Source organism: Agelaius tricolor, unplaced genomic scaffold (genome assembly GCF_023055355.1).
Source record: "Agelaius tricolor isolate 1412-34295 unplaced genomic scaffold, bAgeTri1.0.p SCAF_64, whole genome shotgun sequence".
Classification (NCBI taxonomy): Eukaryota; Metazoa; Chordata; class Aves; order Passeriformes; family Icteridae; genus Agelaius; species Agelaius tricolor.
The window spans coordinates 1,571,399-1,594,629 of NW_027269324.1; the positions used below are offsets into that span (position 1 = coordinate 1,571,399).

The 23,231-nt window shown below is 53.6% G+C and overlaps 1 protein-coding gene and 1 pseudogene across 1 annotated transcript; one reads left to right on the forward strand and one right to left on the reverse strand.

Annotated features, from left to right (window-relative positions):
• The window catches only part of LOC139605320 (zinc finger protein 850-like), a 364,871-nt pseudogene that overhangs the window by 280,112 nt on the left and 61,528 nt on the right, over positions 1–23,231 (reverse strand).
• On the forward strand, positions 5,251–6,183 carry LOC139605314 (olfactory receptor 14A16-like). The gene has a single exon (XM_071456676.1). The coding sequence runs from the start codon at positions 5,251–5,253 to the stop codon at positions 6,181–6,183; it is 933 nt and encodes a 310-aa protein (XP_071312777.1).

The following is a 23,231-nucleotide window of genomic DNA, read 5'->3' on the forward strand; positions in this document are numbered from 1 at the left end:
TATTCAACCCCATGACAGGGTAGCACAATTATTGATATTGCAATTTTAGGAACGATTGTGAAAAAAGGAGCTCCAGCTCCAATCACCACCGTTTGTGGAGATAAAGGGTTTGGATGCAGCCGTCCTAATAATGGAGCCAGAGTGTGGGTCCGTGTCCGGAGGCCAAATGGCCCTCCCGAGGCAGCTGAAGGAGCAGCTCCTGGGAAAGACAACTCTGAGTCCTGAAACCTGGGCAGGAACAATGGGAATGTGTCCCTGCAGCCAAGGATTGTGTGTGAGAACAAGTAGATCTGACAGGATATTGTTTTACACATGCTGCCACACCAAATCTCCCTGTTTGCCCCAAGGGCCCCTTTGGGAAATGCTCTGATCCACGGGGCTCCATGGGAAGGCTGCTGTGACACTGAGGGACTTGCACAGGAATTGCATCCAGGAGCCCGGGTGCCCCTCAGGGACTGGGACCCGGCCCCTTCCAGCCCGAGGGGAAAGGGCCCCCCCAGGCCTTGTTAGCCACAGACAGCATGGTAAAGCTGAACAGCAAAGGGCCTGGGGACATTATTCTGGAATTAAAAAGGTGCCAGCTCCATGGACAACAGAATTCTTGTTCCTAACTCCAATGAGATTGAGAAAAATGGATGAAGAACGGTGTCACTAAAGTACTACTGATGTCTGTAAGGTGTACCTTGATAGTCAGCCAGAATCTTTGTCTGCCACAAACACCTCTAGTGTTTGACCAAGGGGTTAGTCATCAAAATGTAATGATGAGTTCTGAAGGATTGCTGAGCTTCTTTTGTAATTTTTTGCTAATGATGATGTGCTTTGCTGAGCTTATCCTTTTGTAATTCTTTGCAGCTGTGCATGATATAAATGCCACAATTCCTTCAGTTTGTGTCTGTGTCTTTGGTAGTGACCCTGCCCACTGGTGAAACAGGGCCCCCTCTTGCCTAAGTGTTACCTGGGAAGGCAAAAACCCTCCCTCCAAAATTCCCCCCTTCCTCCTTGTTCCCCCCCTTCATACCCTGAGCATGATGTGCTCTGGTCTGGGGTGTGCCCGGGGTCAGTTGGGGTCACCTGTCCTGGCTGTGTCCCCTGCCAAGCTCCCCCGCAGCCCCAGCCCCTCCCCAGCGTGGCTGGACGAGGGGCAGGACAGGCCTTGGCTGTGCTGCAGCTCAGCAAGAACAAAACCATCTCTGCGTGCTCAGCGCTGTGCTCAGCACCCGGCCCAGCAGTGTCTCAGTGCCAGGGGCTGTGCCCTCAGTGCCTGCCAGGGCTTTCCATGGCAACTGCCAGGACAGGTGACCCAGGTGCCCCCCCAGTGCCAGTTGCCATGGAAACAGTGCCCAGCGCTGCCCCTTTCTGTCTGGCTGACCTGGCCTTTGGCCCTGGCAGTGCCCTTGGCTGCTGGTTCCTGGTGCCCGAGCGGCCAGCGCGGCACAGGGCAGGTGGCCATGGCACAGCCCCCAGCAAGGGATCCCCTCTGGCTCTGGGCACTGACACCAGCCCTGAGCAAGGGGCCCAGGCCAGCTTTCCATGGCCACCAACCATCACAACAGCTCCGGGCATTGCTTGCCATGGCACCAAACCAAGGAACGGGTCCCTGTGGCCATTGCCATAGCACCTGGTGGCACCAACCAGTGTCACTGCAATTGTACCTGGAACAGCCCTGGCACCGCTTTGTCCTCAGGGTTGCCATGGCAGCCCAGGGCAGCAGCAGCTCTGCAGGCAAGGGGCCATGGAACCTGGCTGCAGAAATGGCTCCTTGGGCTGCTTTCCAAGGAAACCTGAACTGATGGGGGTTGCCATGGCACCCAAACCCAGCACTGGGGTCCCTGCAGTGTCCATGGCAACAGTCCCTTGCAATGGCCCACTGCCTGTTGGGATGATGATCCACCCTCACAGCTGGCCCAGGGCAGGTCTGGAGTGCTCTTGGTGGCACCCTGGGCTTGGCACACACTTGAGGAGGATGTCTGTTTGCAATGGGGAAACTCAGGAGTTTTAGATGGCTTCAAAACTCAAAGAAGGAAAATCCCTCTTTGCCTGAGTGCAGGCACTTCTCCAAGCAAAGCAGCTCCCAGGTGAGTGAGGAGAGACACCATGGGCTTGGGGAATGTGGAGCAAGGTTGTCCACACTGGCTCAGAGCTCAAGGCACAGCTTCTCTGAGCAGGCCAGACCTCCTTAGGACAGTCCCTGCATCAATATCAGTCACTGAATGCTGCAGTCACATCTTGTGTAATAAGAAAAGCAATAAAAGACACCCTTTAAAATAGGAATACATATTTTCTAGAAGCTCTTTGAGCTATTTCTCCATAACTTTCAAAGGAAACCCTCCTAATGAACTGCACAGGAGCAGAGGGAAATCAAGGCAGAGCCATGGTTTATCAGGACTTGCTTGATCCTCATGAGCCTCACTGTGCATTTGGAGCTGAGCCCTGGAACCTCGGGGCCTGGGAGGAGATTGCACAAACCTTGCCTGGAGTCAGAGTCAGAGGAAACACCCAAAGTGTCTCCAGGCATTCATGGCTCCCACTGAGGTCCCTGTCCAACACAGGCTCCTCATGGACTCCTTGGAGGAGAGAATTGGTGGCCAGGATGGCACAAAAACCTCTCAGACACTCAGTGTGGAAAGGAAAATGCAAAGTACCTTCAACACCTTGAGTGTCTCAGAGCATGAATGAGCCCCACTGAGTGTCAGTATAAAGCTCTCCAGGGACTCATTAACGCAGATAATTGGGGCCATGATTGCACAAAGCTCTCCCAGAGTCTGGATCAAAAGGGAAACACCAAGTACCTTAAAAGAACTGAAGTACCTTGAAGCATTAATGAGCCCCACTGAGTGGTGTTACTGACAAAGCCTCTCCAGGGACTAATTACAGCAGGTAATTGGAGGCCATGATTGCACAAAGCTCTCAGAGACTCCAAGGCAAAAGCCAAACCCAAAGTCCTTTGAAAAACCTGCAGATCCTGCAGGGAGCATTCAGGAGCCCCCAGGGCCATTGCTGAGCAAGGCTCCCCAGGGACTCCTTGCAGCAGATCCTTGAGGCCACTGGGATGTGGGCTAGGGGGGGATGCTGAGGGCAGCACAAGGGGCTGACAGTGCCCAGCCTGGCTGGGGCTGGGCCAGGAGGCCCCAGGGCCTCAGGACAAGGTGTCTCCTCCCAGCCCTTGGTGGCACAGACCCTGCTGTGGCCCAGGGCACCAAGACTTGGCTTCTCTTTGTCCCCATCTGTCATCACTGCCTGCAGTTCTCTGCTCTGCCTGGGGCCTGGGGACACTTGCTCAGTGGGACCCATTAAAAGTGCAAGAAACTTTGGAGTTGGATTCTGCCTTGGAGTTCTGGAGAGGTTTCTTCAGCTCCCTCTCAGGGACTGATGTCCAGGGCCTGAGCACAAAGGCCCAGAGGCTGATTAAAGTCCTTGTGCTGTGTCTGTGCTGCTGAGCTGGGCTGGGCTCCTGGCACAGAGGCAGCTCCTGGTCACCAAGAAGAGCTTCAAAAGCACATTTCTCTTGATGAGCAGCTCTTGTGCCAGCCCAGCAGGGCTGGGGCACTGCCTGCAGCCAGCCCGGGCACAGCACAGAGGCACAGAGAGCTTCAATCAGGCAGGGCTGGGAAGGGGCTGAGAAGTGCCTGGGGCACAATCACTGCCAGCCCTTGGCACAGGAACCTCTGGCTGCAGGACAATGCAGCTGCAGCTCCTGGAGCCATCTCCTCAAGCTGGAACATCCCAATGCCTGCAGAGCCTGTGAGTACAACTCTGGGTATTTCTGGTGCAGGGGAGGTGAAATGAAGCTCTGACATACTGAGGGCTTCTGATCAGACATATAATATTTCCAAGGCAGGGATTTTATTGAAAAATGGGAAATTTCCAAAAACTTTTGTGTTCCGTTTTGTATTTTTAGAGAATGGAAGGGAGAGGGGATAAATATAAAAGAATTATATGAATATCTATTTATGAATTTTGACAAGTGCTTGAGACATCCAAACTGTTGCTTTTAGTGATCAATAGGTTCACAAGAGATCCCTAATGTGCTTTCAGCCACTCTGCCCATGGACAGCAGCAGCATCACCTTTGCTGGAGCCATCAGGCTCAGTCTGAGCTGTCCTTTCTCCAAGCTGCAAACAGAACCTGTCCCCAGCCAGTGCCCTGCAAACAGGCAGGGTTCTGTAGGGCCAAGGAGAGTGCAGAGATTTGGGCTCTGTGAGTGCTGGCAGGGAGAGATCAGGCTCAGGGAAACACCTGCAGGAGGAAAATCTGCAGGAAGCAGAGAGAAGATCAGGCAATGAGAGAAAACAAAGCCCAGCAATGCTGTGGCAGGGACAGTTTAGAGATGCCCACAGGATCCCCTCCAGTGCAGCCCCTCCCTCTGAACAAGCCCCCTCCCTCCTGTGCCCCAGCCAAGCCTCTGCCCTCAGGCTCCAAGGCGTGCAGCCCCTCCTGTGCAGGCAGAGCTGCAGCAGAGCCGTGGGGCAGCTCTGCAGCCCCGGGCCCAGTTCCCTCTGCAGAGCACAGGGCTGGGAGCAGCTGCCCGGCCCTGGGGGCTCTGGAGGGGGCACAGCTGGCTCAGGGTGACGCTGTCCCCAGTGCCCGGCTCTGGGCAATGCTGTCAGTGCAGCCAGGGAAGGAGCTGCATCTCCCTTCAGCCAATGCCATCAGAAGGACACTTGGAAGTGTCCCTGAGATTTCAGTCCAAGCTGGGAGCTTCAATCCAGGGTGCAAACCTGTCCTAGAGCATCTCTGAGTTATGAGATTGATGGGCAAAGGCAGAGGTGTTGTGACACTGAAAATGCTGCTGGGTTGAAATGAGCAATGTGAGTCCTTGGCTGCAAATGTGGAGCTGGGCTGTGCTGGATCCATCTGCTCTCAGCAGTGCCTGGTGACATTTTAAAGGGGGAGCATGGGAAGGTGATCACCCTCCACCTGAGCAAGGTTAAAACCCAGAGAAATTCTGAACAGGTCAGAATGTCAGACCATCTCCCCTCACTCTCCACTCATCACTTCGCCTCATAGAACTTGCTCTGTTTTCCAAAAATGCAGCAGAATTGCTGAGCGTTTCTGATATCCAAGCATATCAGGAGAGACATGGGGGGAGCTTAAAAAGAAAACCCCAGATCTTGAAAATACTAAGCACCATGTCTGTGTGTTACAGAGGAGGGTATATGGGAAAAGGCTTTGATTTCGGTTAAAGGTATCTGCTCCAACACTTCACTGTCCTTTTCTCCATGAACAGGTGCCCATGTGCAGCCCCAGCAAATGTCCAACAGCAGCTGCATCAGGCACTTCCTCCTGCTGGCATTGGCAGACACGCGGCAGCTGCAGCTCCTGCACTTCTGCCTCTTGCTGGGCATCTCCCTGGCTGCCCTCCTGGGCAACGGCCGCATCATCAGCGCCGTAGCCTGCGGCCACCACCTGCACACGCCCATGTTCTTCTTCCTGCTCAACCTGGCCCTCGCTGACCTGGGCTCCATCTGCACCACTGTCCCCAAAGCCATGCACAATTCCCTCTGGGACACCAGCAACATCTCCTACACTGGATGTGCTGCTCAGCTCTTTCTGGTTTTCTTCTTCCTGTCAGCAGAGTATTTCCTCCTGACTGTGATGTGCTACGACCGCTACGTGTCCATCTGCAAACCCCTGCACTACGGGACCCTCCTGGGCAGCAGAGCTTGTGCCCACATGGCAGCAGCTGCCTGGGCCAGTGCCTTTCTCAATGCTCTCATGCACACAGCCAATACATTTTCCCTGCCCCTGTGCCATGGCAATGCTCTGGGCCAGTTCTTCTGTGAGGTGCCCCAGATTCTCAAGCTCTCCTGCTCCAAATCCTACCTCAGGGAACTTGGGCTTCTTGCTGTAAGTGCCTGTTTCATATTTGGCTGTTTTGTGTTCATTGTTTTTTCCTATCTGCAGATCTTCAGGGCTGTGCTGAGGATCCCCTCTGAGCAGGGACAGCACAAAGCCTTTTCCACCTGCCTCCCTCACCTGGCTGTGGTCTCCCTGTTCCTCAGCACTGGTCTGTTTTCCTACCTGAAGCCCGCTTCAATGTCCTCCCCATCCCTGGATCTGGCCCTGTCAGTTCTGTACTCGGTGGTGCCTCCAGCCCTGAACCCCCTCATCTACAGCCTGAGGAACCAGGAGCTCAAGGCTGCAGTGTGGACATTGATGACTGGATGGTTTCAGAAACATTAAAGTGCTGGCCAATTTCTGCAAATCACTTGTAATAAAATTCAATTTTGATACTTCTTGTTAGTTTCATTTTGGAGGTCTTTTCCCTTGTTTTACTTTTTTCATATTGTCCACAAAAACATGTCATTGTTTGTGCCATTTCTCATTTTGTTTCTCTCCACCTTCCCTGTGGCCACAGACTGTGTCAATGAGGGGCTGCGCTCTTGGTGACTATTAAGGGACTAAAGGATGTTCCAGAAAAGTTTTCTGCAGAGATGCCCTTGTGTTGCCTTCTCTGGAGCTGCAGCAGCAATGTCTGTGTGCAGAGCTGGGGGCAGATCAATGCTGGCACAGCAGCCCTGGTCCTGCTGGCCACACCATTCCTGATCCAGGCCAGGAGCCATTGGCCTTCTTGGCCACCTGGGCACACTGCTGCCTCATGTCCAGCCTGCTGTCCATCAGTCCCTGCAGGTCCCTTTCTGCCTGGCTGCTCTCCAGCCACTCTGTCCCCAGCCTGTAGTGCTGCAGGGGTTGCTGTAGCCAAAGTCCAGGACCCGGCACTGGGACTTGTTAAACCTCACCTTGTTGTATTTTGGCCCTGGATGCAGCCTGTCCAGGGCCTTGTGCAGAGCCCTCCTACCCTCCAGCAGATCCACACTCACAGCCAGCTTGGTGTCATCTGCAAACTGGTTAATGGTGGACTCAATCCCCTCACCCACATTGTCACTGAAGATCATAAACACGACTGGGCCCAACACAGACCCTTGGGAGACAGCACTGGAGACTGGACACACACTGGATGCAGCACCATCCTTATCACTTTCTGGTCCCAACCTCCAGTGAGCTCTTTACCCCGGGAAGGGTGAACATATCCAAGCCGTGGGCTGCAGCTTTTCCAGGGAATTCTGTGGCTTGCAGTGTCAAAGGTTCTTCTGAAGTCCAGGCAAACAACATCCACAGCCTTTTCCACATCCACAGGTGGGTCACCTGGGCATAAAAGGAGACCAGGTTGGTCAGGCAGGACCTGCCACCCCTAAATCCACGCTGGCTGGCTCTGATCCCTGGGTCATCCTGTGGGTGCCCTGTGATGGCACTCAAGGTGATCTGTTCCATAACCTTGCCGGGCACCCAGGTCAGGCTGACAGGCCTGGAGTTCCCCAGCTCCTCCTTCCAGCCCTTCCTGGGGATGGGCTCACACTGGCACCTCCAGTGCTCTGGGCCCTCCCTGCTGAGCCAGGACTGATGGTAAATGATGGAGAGCAGCCTGGGGAGCTCATCCACAGCGCCCTCATCCCCCTGGGATGGATCCCATCTGATCCCATACACCTGTGAGCATCTGAGTGGCTCAGCAGGTCAGCAGCTGCTTCCTCCTGGATTCCAGGGGGCTGTTCTGCTCCCTGTGCCCATCTACCAGCTCAGGAGAACATTTGTCCTGAGGACAACCTGTCCTAATATTGAAAATTGAGACAAACAAGGTGTTAAGTAGCTCAGCCTTTTCCTTATTTTTAGTTACTATATTCCCCACTGCATCCAATGAAGAGTAGAGGGTCTCCTTCTCCCCTTTTCCTATTAAATTTTATATAAAAACATTTTTATTTTTTTACAGAAGCTGATAGGTTAAGTTCTGCTTGAGTTTTCAACTCTCAACTTTTCTTTCTGCATAACCGAATGACATCCTTAAACACTTCCCGAGTTGTCAGTCCATTTTCCCCTTTTCCCACAAAAGCTCCATGCCCTGCCAGGCCAGCCATTTTCCTCACTAGCTCATCTTTTGCCACACTGGGACAGGCTGCTCCTTCCCCCTTAAATTACCTTCTTGAAATGTGTGTCCTTCCTGGACCCCTTTGTTTTTAAGGGGTGTTTCCCTTAAAATAATTCAGTACCTGATTTTCTATTCCCCAAATCAGCATCCTAAACAGGCCAAAGTCTGCCTTTCCGAATTCCAGTGCAGAAGTTTTGTTGCTGCCCTTCCTTCTTTCACAGAACATGGAAAACTTGATTGTTTTATGGTCACTGTGCCCCAGGCAGCCTCTGAGCCCCACATCTGCCCCCAACCCTTCTCTGTTTGTGAACAGCAGAAGACAGAGCTTTCCTTGGCAGTGGGAGTGTTACCAAAAATTCCGTGAAACAGAAAACTCCTTAACCCCAGTGTAGCATTAAGAAGCAGCATTCTTTATTCAGCTGGATGCACGGGGGAGAGCTCCTCCCAAAGCCCTGCATGCTGAGTACAGGAAAGTTTCTGTTTATATTCTGTATTTTGCTCACATATTCATTGATTGTCCTGGACTAAACATACATATGATAATCATTTCCCCAAAATCATTAACAGATTTCCCCTCCCTTGTACCCATGTGTTCTTCTGTCCTGGGGGTCTCTCTGGTGGTCCCTGGTGGTCGTGGACCCCAATGTTCCAGTGGGCCTGGCTGAGCTGGCAGGACCCTGAGGCTGCTGAACTTCCAGTTCCCCTTCTCACACAATGGGCCTTGTGTGGTTTCCATAGACCTGGGGATGTGGAGAACAAGCTCCAGGTGTCAGCTCACCTGCTGGAGACAATTGATCATCTGGTAACATGAGGTCACAGAGTGGGATATGACATCACAGAGTGGGTCATGTGAGGTCATTGAGCAGCTGTGACATCATAGACTGCCTCTGTGACATCACAGAGCCAGCTGTGACATCACAGGGCAGAGGTCTAACATCCCAGAGAAGACTAAGACATCACAGAATTGGCTGTGACATCAGAGACTGCCTGTGTTACATTAGAGAAGGGGCTGTGAGCTCACAGAGCAGGCTGTGACATCCCAGAGGGGCTGTGTGACATCCCAGCAGGGCTGTGTCAGGTCACTGGGTTGGTCACTCGGCCCCAGCTCCCCCTCACAGTTTCTCCCAACAAGTCCAATGCTGTCCATGCCCAGCGGGGTCCCTGTCCCCCGGGATCCCCCCGGCCCACCTGGAGCCACAGCCTCCACCAAAGGATGTTCCACAGGATCCACCCCAGAGCCTGACATGGGGACAAGGGGCCAGGGCTGTGTGACCAGGACATCAAGGACGGGGATTATCCAGGTCACTGTGGCCTGGGTTGGGTTGCCCAGGGCAGGAAAGATGTCTGGCAGCTGGAGCAGGGTCTGGGAAGGGCCTCCAAGGTGGGGCTGGAGCCCTTGGGCTGTGAGCAGAGGCTGAGGGAGCTGGGCTTGTGCAGCCCAGAGCAGGGAAGGCTGAGGGGCTCCTCATCCCAGCCTGGCAGTGCCAGCGAGGAGGGGATGGAAAACACAGAGCCAGGCTCTTCACCGGGGGCCTGGTGGGAGACAAAAGCCAATGGGTGGAAGGGGAAAGAGGGGAGATCAGCCAGGACAAGAGGAGATGAAATGAGTCAGGCTGGTTTCAGCATTTCCTCAGCACCAGAGCAGCCTGACCTCCCTTCTCCATCCACCACTGACAGCTTTGCAAATCAGGAATTGTTGGAGCTGTTTTGCCTCCACTCCAGGATGAGCATCCTGATACAAGAACTTAATTGTTTTTATATCTATCACAGAACCATTCTTGTCTAAAATTCCTTTCAGTATGGAAATCCCTTGTGAATGGTGCACTCATCAGGCACTGCTGGGACGTTGCACATGGCTCAGGGAAGAGTGAGATTGTTATTAAATTGTGTCCTGTTCAACCATGGTCTGTTGGCCATGAAGAGAAACTTTCTGTGCCTCTGAGTCTCACCAATTCCTGACCTCCAAAGGACACAAACCTGATGAGTTGTGGTTCCCACTCCAGTGGTGGCACTTGGACCTCCCTCCATAGCCAGAGCAGAGCTCCCTTGTCCCAGAGAGTCCCTGGCAAAGGAAGGATGAAGGAACCAGGACCGGCTGTGGGGATCAGGGGCAGAGCCAGGAGAAGAATGACTTTTGCATTTGATGGAGCTGTGCCTTCCCTTGCCTTTGTTGGCTGACAAGAAATGAACATCCCTCTGTGTCTCGGGCAGCTCCTTCTCCAAGGAAAGCAGGTGGGAGTTGGAGCCAAGGAGCTGAAAGCTGCAGGTGCAGCCTGGGCTGGAGGGAGCTCAGATTTGCACAAGGCTGCTCTGAGTGCCAGGGCTTGGATGGGGGAAATGGTGGGGTGGGGGTAGGGACAGAGTCTGATGGATTGTCAGCCAGGAAGGGTCTGGATTTTCATATCTGTTCAAACTGCATGAGGAGATACTTGTACTCAGTGTCAATTGGAGATTGGACACATCAATGAATTACCAGTAAAAAACCAATGAATTACAAAATCTAAAAATATTTACTTGCTGTCTTTTTAAATATAGTGTATTCACATTGAATAGGCTTCTGAAATGTGTTGAATTAACCATAAAAGATTTGAACACTTAAATCAAATTATTCCCAGAGTCTTGGCTTGTTAAGGTGTTCTAAATGTTAATGAGCCCTGGGACACTGAATTCCTGCACTGAAGAGCTGAAGGCTGAACAAGCCTCTGCAGCAGGAAAATTCAGCAGCAGCCTCTGCAAGTTTCTGAGGATGTCAGCAGCCCCCACTGAAGCCAGCCCTGCCCAGAGACCGTGGGGGAATGGGCAGACAAGGAGAGCGTCCCTGGGGCTGGGGCAGCACAACTCAGAGGCACCAGCGGCTCCAGCTGGGCAATGGAGTGTGGAATGTGGCTGGGAAAGCCCTGCCTGGGCTGGGCCAAGCAGGACACACAGGCCCTGACTCCCATCCCCCAAACAACTCTCTCAAGGAGACATTTAAAAGGAATTACAATTGTTTGTGCCCTGTGAGTTGGATCTACTGGAGAAATACCAACAAGAGATTCCCAGGAGCTCAAAACAACAAAATCGCCTTTACTGGCAACTTTAGAAAATTAGAGAAACTTTAGCAAAAGATTTAAAATTATACTCAATCAACAAAAAACACTTTTCAAAGCATTTATTTTCCCCATTCAATGTCACAACTCTAAGCCTGTTCAATTTAATGTTAATCAAAATTTGCATGACAACAGAAATAGAAGAAGACACAGAGAGAGCGAAAGACAGAAAAGATACAGAGGAGCACACACACAAGTACCAACTCCTGGATTCCAGTGGTGTTCAGATGGAAATTCCAAGAGGAGGGAGGGTCAAGATGTGTGCTTGCCTTGTGGTCAGCCCCTGAAATACCCCTTGGTCTCCCTGGGCCCTTCCCCCAGGTGGGACTTGGGCACATTTGGTCCCTCAGGAGCTGGGCTGGGGGCTGCAGAGGTGGCTGTGGAGCATTGCCTGTGCTGTGCCAGGGACTGGCAGACACTGCTGGGCTGGGATAGAGGCTCTGGGGGATTGGGGTTCCAGGGCAGGGCAGGGCTGGGGTTCCAGGGCAGGGTAAGGCTGGACCTTTCTCCCCCAAACACAAAATCCTTTGAGCCACAATCTCCTTCAGTCTGTCACAACAGGCAGTTTTGGCCGTGAAATCCCAATTCTGGCCATGGGCACCGGGCCAAGAAGGGCAGTTCTTTTCCATAGGAAGGAAAGCACAGAGCTCCAGTGTTTGGAAGGCAGGTGAGAGCCTCACTAGGCCAAGGCCATCCAGACTTGTCAGAAATGACATATTTTGTCTGGGAGCTATCTTTAGATGTAGGGAATTTTGGAGGTGGAAGTCCAATCTCGGCCATGGGCACCTGGAGAAGCAGGACAGTTCTTTCCCATGGGACGGAAAGCTCAGAACCATCCCCAGTGTTTTGGGGACAGATGGGAGGTGACCCTTGTAAAACCAATGCAAGACAGACTTGTCCTGGCAATATTCCTGTGGGAACAATCCCTGGACATAAGGAAATTTGGAGGTGAAATCCCAGTTCTGGCCATGGGTGCCTGGAGGAGAAGGAGAGTTCTTTTCCATTGGGAAGGAAAGCACAGAGCCCCAGTGTTTCAATAGCAGATGAGAAGAGAGCCTCAACATTCCAGGGTCATTTGGACCAGTCAGGCAGTCAACGGGAGGCCAGACCAGCCAGACTTGTTCCATGTTCCCTTGCTTCTATGAGGTCCTGCAGTATCCCCATGGTCCCCTTGGTTCCATGGGGCCCCACAGTGTCCCAGTGGTGCTTTGATTCCATGGGGTCCAACAGTGACACAATGGACCCTTGGTTCAATGGGGTCCCACAGTGTCACAATGGCTCCTAGGTTCCAGAAGGCCCTGCAGTGTCACCGTGGTCCCAAGGATTCCATGAGGCCTTGCAGTGTCACAATGGTCTCCGTGCTTCCACCGGCCCCAAAATGTCACGGGACTCCTCTGTTCCATAAGCCCTGCAATGTCACAGTGGACCTTTCGACCCTGGGGGTTTACAGTGTCACAATGGTCTCCTTTGGCTCCACAAGGTCACAATGGTCCACTGATGACACAAGGCCCCGCAATGTCACCCTGGAGCTTTGGTTCCATGCAGCCCTGCAGTGTCACAAAGGCCTCTTGGTTTCACCAGGCCCCACAGTATCACAATGGTCCTCTTGGTTGTGTGGGGACCCCCAGGGTCACAATGGTCTCCCTGTTTCCATGAGGCCTGACAGTGTCACAATGCTTTGCCTATTCCATTAACCGACATAGCACCACAATGGTCTCTGTGATTCCATGGTGCCCCTCAGTGTCACAACGGTCTCCTTGGTGCCATGAGGCTGTGTAGTGTCCTAATGGTCTCCCCATGCTTCCATGAGGCCTTGCAGTGTCACAGTGGACCCTTGGCACCATTGTGAGACCATGTGGTCTTGCAGTGTCACAATGGCCCCTTGGTTCCATGATACCCCAAAGTGTCACAATGGTCTCCACGGTTCCATGAGGCCCCATGTGGTGTCACAATGGACCCTTGGTTTGATGGGGCCTCTAAGTGACACAATGATCCCTTGATGTCACAGGGCCCCACAGTGTCACAATGGTCCCTTGGTCTCACAGGGCCCCACAGTGTCACAATGGTCCCTTGGGCCCTGTGCTGCTGCATTCCCCCCTCCCCTTCTCAGGCCGCCCTGCCAGCTGAGAAATGCTCCTTGGGGCTCGGCCTTGGCCAACAGCCCCTGGGCTCAGCTCCTCTGCAGCTCATCACAAACACTGTCTGCTCCAGGCACTGCTGCTGCCCACCCAGCTCCTGGTTTCTGTAGCAGCAGCCCTGGGAACTGGTTTTGTTCCCTCCGTGGCACAACATCCCTGTTCTCACCCTGCCAAAGAAAGCTGTTGGTGCCAAGTGCGGCCAGGATGACTTAACCTTACCTACATTGCCTGTAGGTAAGGTTAAGTCACAAGGTCTAAGTGAAGCTAAACACTGCTAAGAGTTGTTTTTTTCCTAAGTTGTTATGTGTAATATAAGTTATAAGCTAAGTTAAATACTGTTAAATGTTAATCCTCTGTTAAATTGCAAAGTCATAGGTTATAAGTCAGATTAAATCCTGCTAAATGCTGTTTTTTGCTAAATTGTGAGATTGAAGGTATCAGTTAAGGTTAAGGTATAAGTTAAGTCCTGTTAAGTTTGAGCTCTGTTAAGCTTTTGGGCCGTATTCCTTTCGTCCTTGCCCTCACTGTCATTGTGTCACACACACACACAGGGACAGTTCTCAGTTCATTTCTGGGTTGATTGCCTCAACTCTGTTTGGTTTTGTTGTTGCTTTGTTTCCTTGGTGTGCCTGAAGTGTCCAGTCAGGAGCAGAGTGACTCTTGCCAAGGAACTTTGTGCTGCTGTTGCTTAATATTAAATCTGGTTTTTGCTGATCCCTTGCTGGGGATTTTTTCAGCGCTCTCAAGGCCTCATTGGTACCAGGGTGAAGGAGCCCTGGCCCAGGCTCTGGCCCTGGGGTGTTGTTGTTCTATTTCTCTAGAGTCTCATAATGATATTATCAGACTTCTAAAGCCCATACTTCTTTGGTGTATTCTCATGGCTCCAGATCTTCACTGCACAGACCTTCTTCTGCATGCAATTCTCTCTCAGGTCAGGACTCCTTCAAAGCTCTCCCTGACTGGCTAACCCGCCTCCTTTTGTCTCAGTTATCTTCAGTAGTCACAGCTGCAGCCTAATTAAGGACATCGCAGCTGCAGCTTATCAAAGGCAACTGAGACCTCCGGGGCAAAGCCTCTATACAGATATTTAAATACATTTCCTCTACTATACTGGGTGACACGGGGACCCTGCCGGGGGGTCCCTGTCCCCCTGTGCCACCCCCAGGGCCCCGGCCCCCCGTCCCCGTGTCAGGCTCTGGGGTCGATCTCGTGGAACATCCTCTGGGGGAGGCTGCGGAGCCAGGGGCGGGGGGACCCGGGGGGACAGGGGACCCCGCTGTGCACGAGCAGGGTTGGACTGCTCTGGGGGGAACTGTGAGGGGGGCCGGGGCAGAGTGACCTCCCCAGTGACCTCACACAGCCCCTGTGAATGTCAAACAGCCCCTGTGATGTCACACAGTCTCTTGTGATGTCACACAGCCCCCATGTGATGTCACACAGCCCCTGTGATGTCCCACAGCCCCTGTGATGTCACACAGCCTCCTGTGATGTCACATAAACCCCTGTGATGTCACACAGCCTCCTGTGATATGACACAGGCCCTGTAATGTCGCAGCCCACACTGGGATGTCATGAAGTCCCCTTATGATGTCTCAAAGCTCCCTGTGATGTCACATAGCCACCTTCAATGTCACACAGCCTCCTGTGATGTCACAGCCCATGCTGGGATGACACAAATCCCCCTTGTGATGTCAGAGAGCCAATGCTGGGTTATACTCTCTGATGTCATAGAGCTGTGATGTGATTGAGACAGAACAATCTGTGACATCACAAAGTCACCCTGTGATGTGTCTGTCTCTTCTGTGATGTCACAGCCTGTTCTGTGATGTTACTCAGACACCCAGTGATGTCACAACCCCCTCTCTGATGTCACAGAGCCACCCTCCATGATGGCAGAGTCTGCTCTATGGCCTTATACCCTACTCTATGATGCCACAGCAACCTCTGTGATTTCACAACCCCCTCAGTGATGTCACACGAGCCTCTCTGTGGTGTCATACTGCCACTCTGTAATGTCACAGCACACACTTTGACCTCACAGCCTGCGCTATGATGTCATAGAGCCATGCCATGATGTCACAGCCTGCGATGTGATGTCACACAGTCCCCTCTATGATGCTGTAGCTGCTTGATGACCTCAAACCACAAGCTCTGTGATGTCAGAGCCCAATCTGTGTCCTCACACAACCCACTCTGTGCTGTCACACAGCCCCTTGCTGACATCCCAGCTGCTCTGTGCCTCTAAGACAAAGCCACAGAGGTGCTGCTGTGACACAGCCCCCTCTGGGACATGCCACAGCCCCTGCCAGTGCTGAGCCCCTGGGAGCTCAGTCTGTGCCCTGCTGGTGTCCCTGAGAGGCCCTGGCAGTGCCCCAGCCCTGCTGGGCTGTGCACAGGAGCTGCTCCTGGCCAGAGCTGTCTCTCTGCAGCTCTGCTGCCCTTGCCAGGAGCTGCCTCTGGGCCAGGAGCCCGGCCCAGCTCAGCAGCACAGACACAGCACAAGCATTTGAATAACCCTCTGGGGCTTTGGTGCTTTTTGCATCAGACTCATCAGTGCCTCAGAGTGGGCTCAAAAACCACTCAATGATTCAAAGTCAGATTGAAACATGGCAGTTTCTTGTACTTTAAAGAGATCCTCATGAGGAATATGACTGACAAAATGTCCCCAGTTCCAGGTAGAGCAGAACCCTGGAAGGACTGATGACAGCTGGAGACAAGCAAGGGAAACGTGTCTCTGGTGCTGAGCAAACCTGGATGTGTTTCAGGAATGCAAAGGGCCAAGGCCTGAGCCCCAGCCCCTGGCCAGGCAGATCCTCTCCCTCCCTCATTGCTCAGGGCTCTTGCTGGGGCACTGGGATGTGGGGATGTGCAATGCCAAGGGCAGGAACATGGGGCGGCCCCTGCCAGGCGGCTGAGCAGGGACAAGGAGGCAATGAGGCCCCAGGCCTGCAAGGGTCACTTGTCCCCTGCTGGCCTCAGCCCCAGGGCCAGCAGCCATGGCCAAAGTGCTGCAGGAGTTGGCGCTGGCAGGGCTGTCTTGCAGCTGCTGCCCATGCCTGTGCCCTGTGCAGCCCAGGCTGTCCTACGGTGTCCCTGCCCTGCGCCTCTGTCCCTGCAGGCTGTCGGCATCCCCCGGCTGCCCCACCTGGCTGGCCCCTTCCTCTGCTGGCAGCTCTGCCTCCTGCCTGCCTCTGCCTGCCCACACAAAGCCTTGGGCTGCTCCAGGCTCCTGCTGGGGCACGTGTTGCACCACAGCCCTGCCCTGCCAGGGAAATTCCTTTCTGCTGCTTCCCGGTCTGGGCCTCCCCAGCTGCCCTTGGTGCCATTATTTCCTTCTCATGCTTATATCCTCTAGGAAGAAAAGCTCCAGCCTCTCTGAAACCACCCTTCAGCCCCTGCCAGGCTACTCCTGTTCTGTCCTCAATCTCCACCCCACTGAGCCCAGAACCTGCAGCCTCTACCTGCTGGTTATGAGATCAGGCCTCCAAACCCCATCTTGGAAGATGTTTGGGTCCTCTCCAAAGTCTGTGAAAATGGAAAAATAGTGGTCAAAGGTATTTTCTCCCAAATCTTGCAGTGGCAGAACAAGGGTCCATAGGTCTAAAGTGAATGGGTCTGGATTTCCATTTGTTGGAAGGAGAAAAAAATTTACAATGATGAGAGTGGAACAAAACTGCAAGTGTTTTTGCAAAAAGGCTGATGCACCATGCCAGGAATTGTCCAGGAGCAGGATCTTTGTGCAACCTGACCCAGTGAAACCCCCTGCCCTCCCCAGTGACAGAATTCCTGTAGTGTGGGTTCTCTGATGTGCTGGGTGCCCTCACAAGGCTTCTGGCCAGAATGTCTGCTGAGGGCAGCCAGGCTGCTGCAGGGGCAGTGACCTCACAGCCATCACCATGGCAGCCCTGTCCCCTGGGCCTGGCTGTGCCCTTTGCTCTGCCCCTGCCTTGTCGCTGCTGGCATGAAGAGTTTTGTCATTCATATCTTGTCCCCAAGGTGCTGGGGCCAATGGCTTCCCAGTCAGGCTCCTGGAGCAGAAGTGGCTTTTCAGAGCCCAGCCAGGAATGAGCCCTGAGGCAGCAGCTCTGCAGTGGTGGCCACCAGGCCGGGCTGCCAAGGGAGGCTTCTGGCCATGGCCTGCAAGCAGCTGCTGCTGCCAAGGTGCCTTTGGCGCCTCAGGCTCTCCCTGGCACAGCTCCCAGCACGGCACTCTGCCCTTGTGCCCGAGGCCTTCCCTGTGCTGGGGCTGGCCTGGGGCTTTTCCTGCAGTGGGACCTGCCCTGCTGATGGCACAGGAAAGGCAGTTCCTGCTGGAGCAGGAGGCTCTGCCTGCAATGGCCTCCAACAGCTCCAGCAAGGCCCTGTTGACTTCAAAATTGCTTCCTACAGCACAATATTCTAATAATTGTTATAGCTCCTGTACTGTGGAGTAAATAACTGTGCAAGTGATCTTTCCATCTGATCATGATCAGAATCAATCAGAAGTGTATTTATACTAATTTATCTGGTATTCTATCATTAATCCTATAGGACACATTGTGTTAAAGTTCAATTTCACCTGTCCAATGCTTTCGACCTTTGACAAAGTCAGGGGCAGGAATGTGATCCAGCCGCTGCCAGTCTCCTCTCTTAGAAGGAATTTGAGAAGTCTAGGGCTCCTGCAGGGCTTTGAGGATCCATGGTGGCTGTTGGCTGTCATTTCTCCACCTCATGTCTCAGCAGGAGTTTCTCCAATAAAGAAATAAAGCTTTTGCCTGAAGCTCCCACTGTGCCCATGACAGGAACCCCTGTGAGTGTCTGGGCCATCCCGGCTCTTTGGCAGCCTGGGGACTCCTGGGATGTCACCATGGAGCCCCCGTGAGTGCCTGTGACAGATCGGTGCCTGTGCAGCCCAAGGTGCCCTGGGATGTCACCATGGAATGGCTGTGACTGCCTCTGACCACAGGGCTCTTTTCCATCCCCAGAAAGCCCTGGGAGGTCTCCATGGAGCCCCTGTCTCTGTGTGTGACATTCCAGCTCTGAAACAGCCTGGAGACTCTTGGAAAATCCCCATGGAGCCCCTGGGAGGGCCTGTGAGAAATCTGATCCTTAGCAGGCAACCATCCCCAGCCCCCTGTTGCTATGCTCAGTTTCCATGGCAACCATCACCAGCCCCCTGTTGCTATGCTCAGTCCCTTGGCACCTCTATGGAGACCCCATGCCAGGGGTGGTTGCCATGGCCACCAGGGCTGGCACCAGCTGGGATGCTCGGTTTCCACGGGTCGGGCTTCAGGAATGGGATTCCCCAATTTTCTGTCCCCACTAAAACCACGCTGCCCTCGCTGCCCTCCCGCCTCCCATGGAAAGCACAAAGGCAAAGATCCCGGGCTGGGATAACAACAATTTATTGGGAACAGCAACGAGATAAGGAACAAATGGAACAGAAACAATATTGATAACAGAAGGGATAAATAAAACTGTTTACAGGGAAAATTAAAACACAACCCACTGGATCTGTCTGGCCACAATTTCCCCTGCCTGGAAAGGAGACCCTTCTCCTCACTGAGGGAGAGACTCCCTTTCCTGCCCCTGGCGATGACCTGAGGTGGGAGTGAATGTCATGACAGGGCCATGGCCAGACCATCATGTTTTTCAATCCCACATCATGTCATCGGCAGCGGCAGGAAAAGGGACAGGTGTCTCCCCAGCATGGATCACAGGGAACATGGATTCCCAGGACTCTTCCCAATGTGGGCCCTCTAATGGGAGATGAAGCTGGAGCATGCATGAAGATCTTCCTGCAGCTGGGGCATTTGCAGGGCTTCCCTTACTGGTGGCTCCGTTGGTGTCTGGTCAAGTGAGAGCTGGTGGTGAAGCTCTTCCCACACTGGGAACACTCGTAGGGCCTCTCCCCAGTGTGGATGCGCCGGTGGGTGACAAGGGTGGAGTTGTGCTTGAAGCCCTTCCCACAGTCAGGGCAGCGGAAGGGCCTCTCCTGGGTGTGAATCCGCTGGTGGCAGAGGAGATCAGAGCTGGTCCGAAACCTCTTTGGACACTGGGGACACTCGTAGGGCCTCTCCCCAGTGTGGATGCGTTGGTGCCTGATGAGGGCAGAGCTGCAGCTGAAGCCCTTCCCACACTCACCACACTCGTAGGCCCATTCCCCAGTGTGGATCATCTGGTGGCGGATCAGGGTGCTGCTCTGCCTGAAGCTCTTCCCACACTCCAAGCACTTGTAGGGCTTCTCCCCATCATGAAGCTGCTCATGGGCCACCAGCTCTGAGCTCTGGCTAAAGCTCTGTCCACCTTCCTGGCTCAGGGTGGGTCTTTCCTTCTCAGAGCCCCCTGGGCTGGGTTTGCAGCCCCTCCTCCTGTGGAAACTCTGGGGCTTTTCCTCCACGTTGGAATTCTGCACCGTGGAGCCACTTAAAATGGCCTCTTCCACGAGATTCTGCTGTGGGGATTTGTCCTCCCTGGTCTCCATCCTCAGCTTCTTCCCTGGGGGAGGAAGGACAAGGAAAGGATGGGATTTGCCTCCATGCCAGAGGGAAGGGGAAGGAGATCCCCCCAGTGCATCCCCAGCAGGACAGGGTTGGCAGCAGGGTTGTCCTGCAGCCGGGGGCTGTGCTAGGCTGGGAGATGGAGCAGGAGAGAGGGGGAAAGGGGCACTGACTTCCTCCTCACCTGCCTGGGGCTCCTGGGGCATCTTCCTCTTTCTCACAGCCTCCTCCTTCATCTAGTGAAGGTTTCAGGATTGGAAATCCTGCTTTGGGAGGAAAACAAGGGATGAGCACACTAAATTTTATACTGGATTGAAGGCAAACCTGGGGGAGAGTCTAAGCCAGAATTACGATTTAATAAGAAAATTAAGATCACGGCAATGATACAGAAACACTGCCTTAAACTGACAGAGTCAGGATATAACCTGACACCCTGTTGCTGAGGGTGGTGGCAGCAGTCCCATTAAATGGTGGCTGCAGTCCTGTGGGAGTGATGAACGTGATTCTGTCCAAGCAGTGATCCTGCAGAAGGGTCTGGTCTTCCTCTGGAGGTCCAGTGGTGGTTATGGAGCTCCTGTCCTCTGGGAATCCAGAAGGCAAGCTGCTCCTGGTGTTGAAAGGCTAAGCTTATATCCAGGTAGGAATGCTTGGATCCTCCCTCTGGGTGGAGCATTTCACAATGGGATGTTGGAATTTTATCAGTCCTGCAGTGACACACAATGGCCCATTCGCAGAAGATATCTCCCCTGGAGGGCGTTATCAGGGCTGAGTCATGGAAGAGATAAAGAACCCTGCCCCACCTGTTTATAGCAGTTGATGAAGATGGCGATTGAAAACATGCATTTGGTTCCATCTTACACTGTAACCTGAAACAGTGGGGGAATCCCTGCTCAGGGGGTGAACACCACACCCCTTACCCAAACTGGCTCAGGTGTAAAACCCCCACCCTGGGAAGGCCACACACACAGGGGACAATGTCACACTTGCCCTGCCCCAGGGCAGGTCTCTGTCCCTGTCACTCCCTTGCTCTCCCCCCTTTTCTCTTTCTTTCCATCTCTCTCTCTACCTCACATTTACTGTTCAATAAAATCCACCTTGGATTTGGTCTCGTTAGCACCTTAACTGGGGCAGAGGCATTTCTCTAACAATTTGCGTAACCAAATTGTGACATTATTTTTGCACGGTGAGTTCAGGGCACTCTTGTCTCACCCCAGGTGCCTTTGACAACAGCAGCATTCCCTCTGAGGAGGTTGTGGTTTTTTCTGGAAGAACTCTTGGAAACTTGGACACAGTCCCTCCTTCCTCCTGGGGAACTTATGGAAGAACTGATGGGGAAAATGGCTGTTGTGGGTGGCCAGTGAAAAAGAAAATATTTTCTTGTCCTTCCTTGAAAAGTTTGTTAAAATCACTGGAGAAGAGGGAGCAAATTATATCAGCGTGACTGACAAAGTTCATTTACTCAAAGGTGAGGAACACAAGGCTGCTAAAAGTCCTACAGGAAGCCCAGCTCAAGTAGCTAAATTCCCAAATAACTCCAGCCAGGGGTCTCCGGGAGGATTTTTTTGGAGAGTGTTCGGAGCCGGCAGATCCCGGACTCGAGCCCCAGATATCTCCGGGCTCCCTAAGAGGAGCTTTTTTGGGGGCAGAGGAGCCGCGATCGCCCCTCGGGAGGGTCCCGGGGGGTCCACGTGGGGATGGCCCGGTACCGACGGGGCGGGACATTGGTTTTGGGGATCCCCGTGAGAGCCGGGGCTGTGGAACGGGGGACCCCCGGGGCGGGGAGAGGGGAAGGGGCGATACCGGAGCTGGGGCACCCCCGGCAGCCCGGAGATGAGGCGGGGACGGGACCCCCTGACCCTGACAGGGGCGCGTGCTGGGGTGACTTCATGATGCTCGTGCCCCATCGGTCCCTTTAGTCCAGAAATGAGTTCTGCACCTTTAAGGCTGGTTCTGAGAGAGAAGGGGAGGAGGAAGAAGCTGCAGTTGGTTTTCAGACACTGCACTCACTCCCACACATTCCGGCTCCTGGATGGACAGAGAGTGGGACAGAGCTCTCCTTTGCTTTTAGTTAGTTTTTAGCTCTCTGAGGCAGAGAAGTTGCCTGGACTGTTATTTTTGTTTTTCTTTGGAGGTGTTTGAACCTGCTCTGCACTGAACACACAGAACACCACCAGCAGCTCGCACCCGTGGCCCACTGGGCCAGGCCTGGGCCGCGGCATTTCCAGCACTGGAGGGACTGATAAGAGACTGATAAGAGACTGATAAGAGACTGAGTGAGCTGAGCTACAGCCCACAGAGGGACTTTCTGTGTTTGTCATCTCTTTTGGAGAGGCAAGAGGTTTTATTGTTCAATATTGTTCTTTGTTTGTGCTGGTGAATGCTTTGCCTGGTAAATAAACGTTTTTTCCACTTTTTTCCAAGGAAATCTTTTCCCAATCCGGTTGGGGGAGGGGCTTCTTAAATCTGCTTTCTAGAGGAAACTCTTTTGGAGATTTTCTCCCAAATTTGCCCCATACGAGGCCAGGGTGGTGGGAAGAGGGGGGACCTCCAAGTGGCTGAACTTAGGTGAGGCTGGAGAAGGGGACCCCAAAACCCCCCAGCATCCCTAAGCAGGACCCTGGAGAGGGGTCCTGGGGACCCTTGAGGATCCCCAGCAGCCCTGAGATGGGGGACCACCAGAACCCTGGAGGGATGAGACTGGACATAGGACACTCCTGGTGGCTTTTTTTAATTAAGTCTTGATTTTTGGAGGTTTTTATGGACATCAGGTGACTTCTAGAGATGGACTTGGGCAAGGGAAATCCCCAAAAAAAGGCATTCACACCCTGTTTTTCCTGAAACCAGGATTTTCCCCAAACCATCCTGCAGTGACATCCCCCATGTCCTGCTCTGGGTGAGCTCAGTCCCAAACCTGACCCTGATCCTGGTCTCAATCTCACTGCATGTTTAGACACACTCACAGTTCTGAATTTATTCTTATCCCAGCCCCACACTCATCTAGCCCCAGACCCAATCCCAACCCCAGCCCTAAAGCCAATCCCATTTTTAGTCTTAACCCCAATCCCAGCTCTAATCCAAATCTCAGCCCCAGCTCCAAGCCCAGCCCCAATTCCAGCCCTTTCCTTAATCCTCAGCCCCAAACCAAATCCCAGGTTCAGCCCTTCTGGGGGTTTGGAGGTGTCTCTGTCCCTGTGACCCCGATGATGTTTGGGTGGAGTCACAGCAGGGCTGAGAGGGACAGAGACCCCCCCGGCCTCCCCAGGGGTGAGAAGGTGGCAGAGCCCCCCCAGCCCCGAGCAGCCTCAGCGGTGAGAGGGACACAGAGCCCCTGGTGCCCAGCCCTGCACAGGCATTGCCTGAGGCCAGAGGGATGGAGACCCCCCGAGCATCCCCCAGGGCCAGGGGACAGAGAGCCCCGAGCATCCCCTGGGCTGAGAGGGACAGAGACTGCCCCGAGCACCCCCTGGCACAGGGGAGAGAGGGAGGGAGACCCCCCAGGCATTCCCTGGAGTGAGAATGATGGAGACCCCTGTGGAATGGCCTGGGGTGACAGGGACAGGGACACCCCTGGGGAATGGCCTGGGGTGACAGGGACAGGGACACC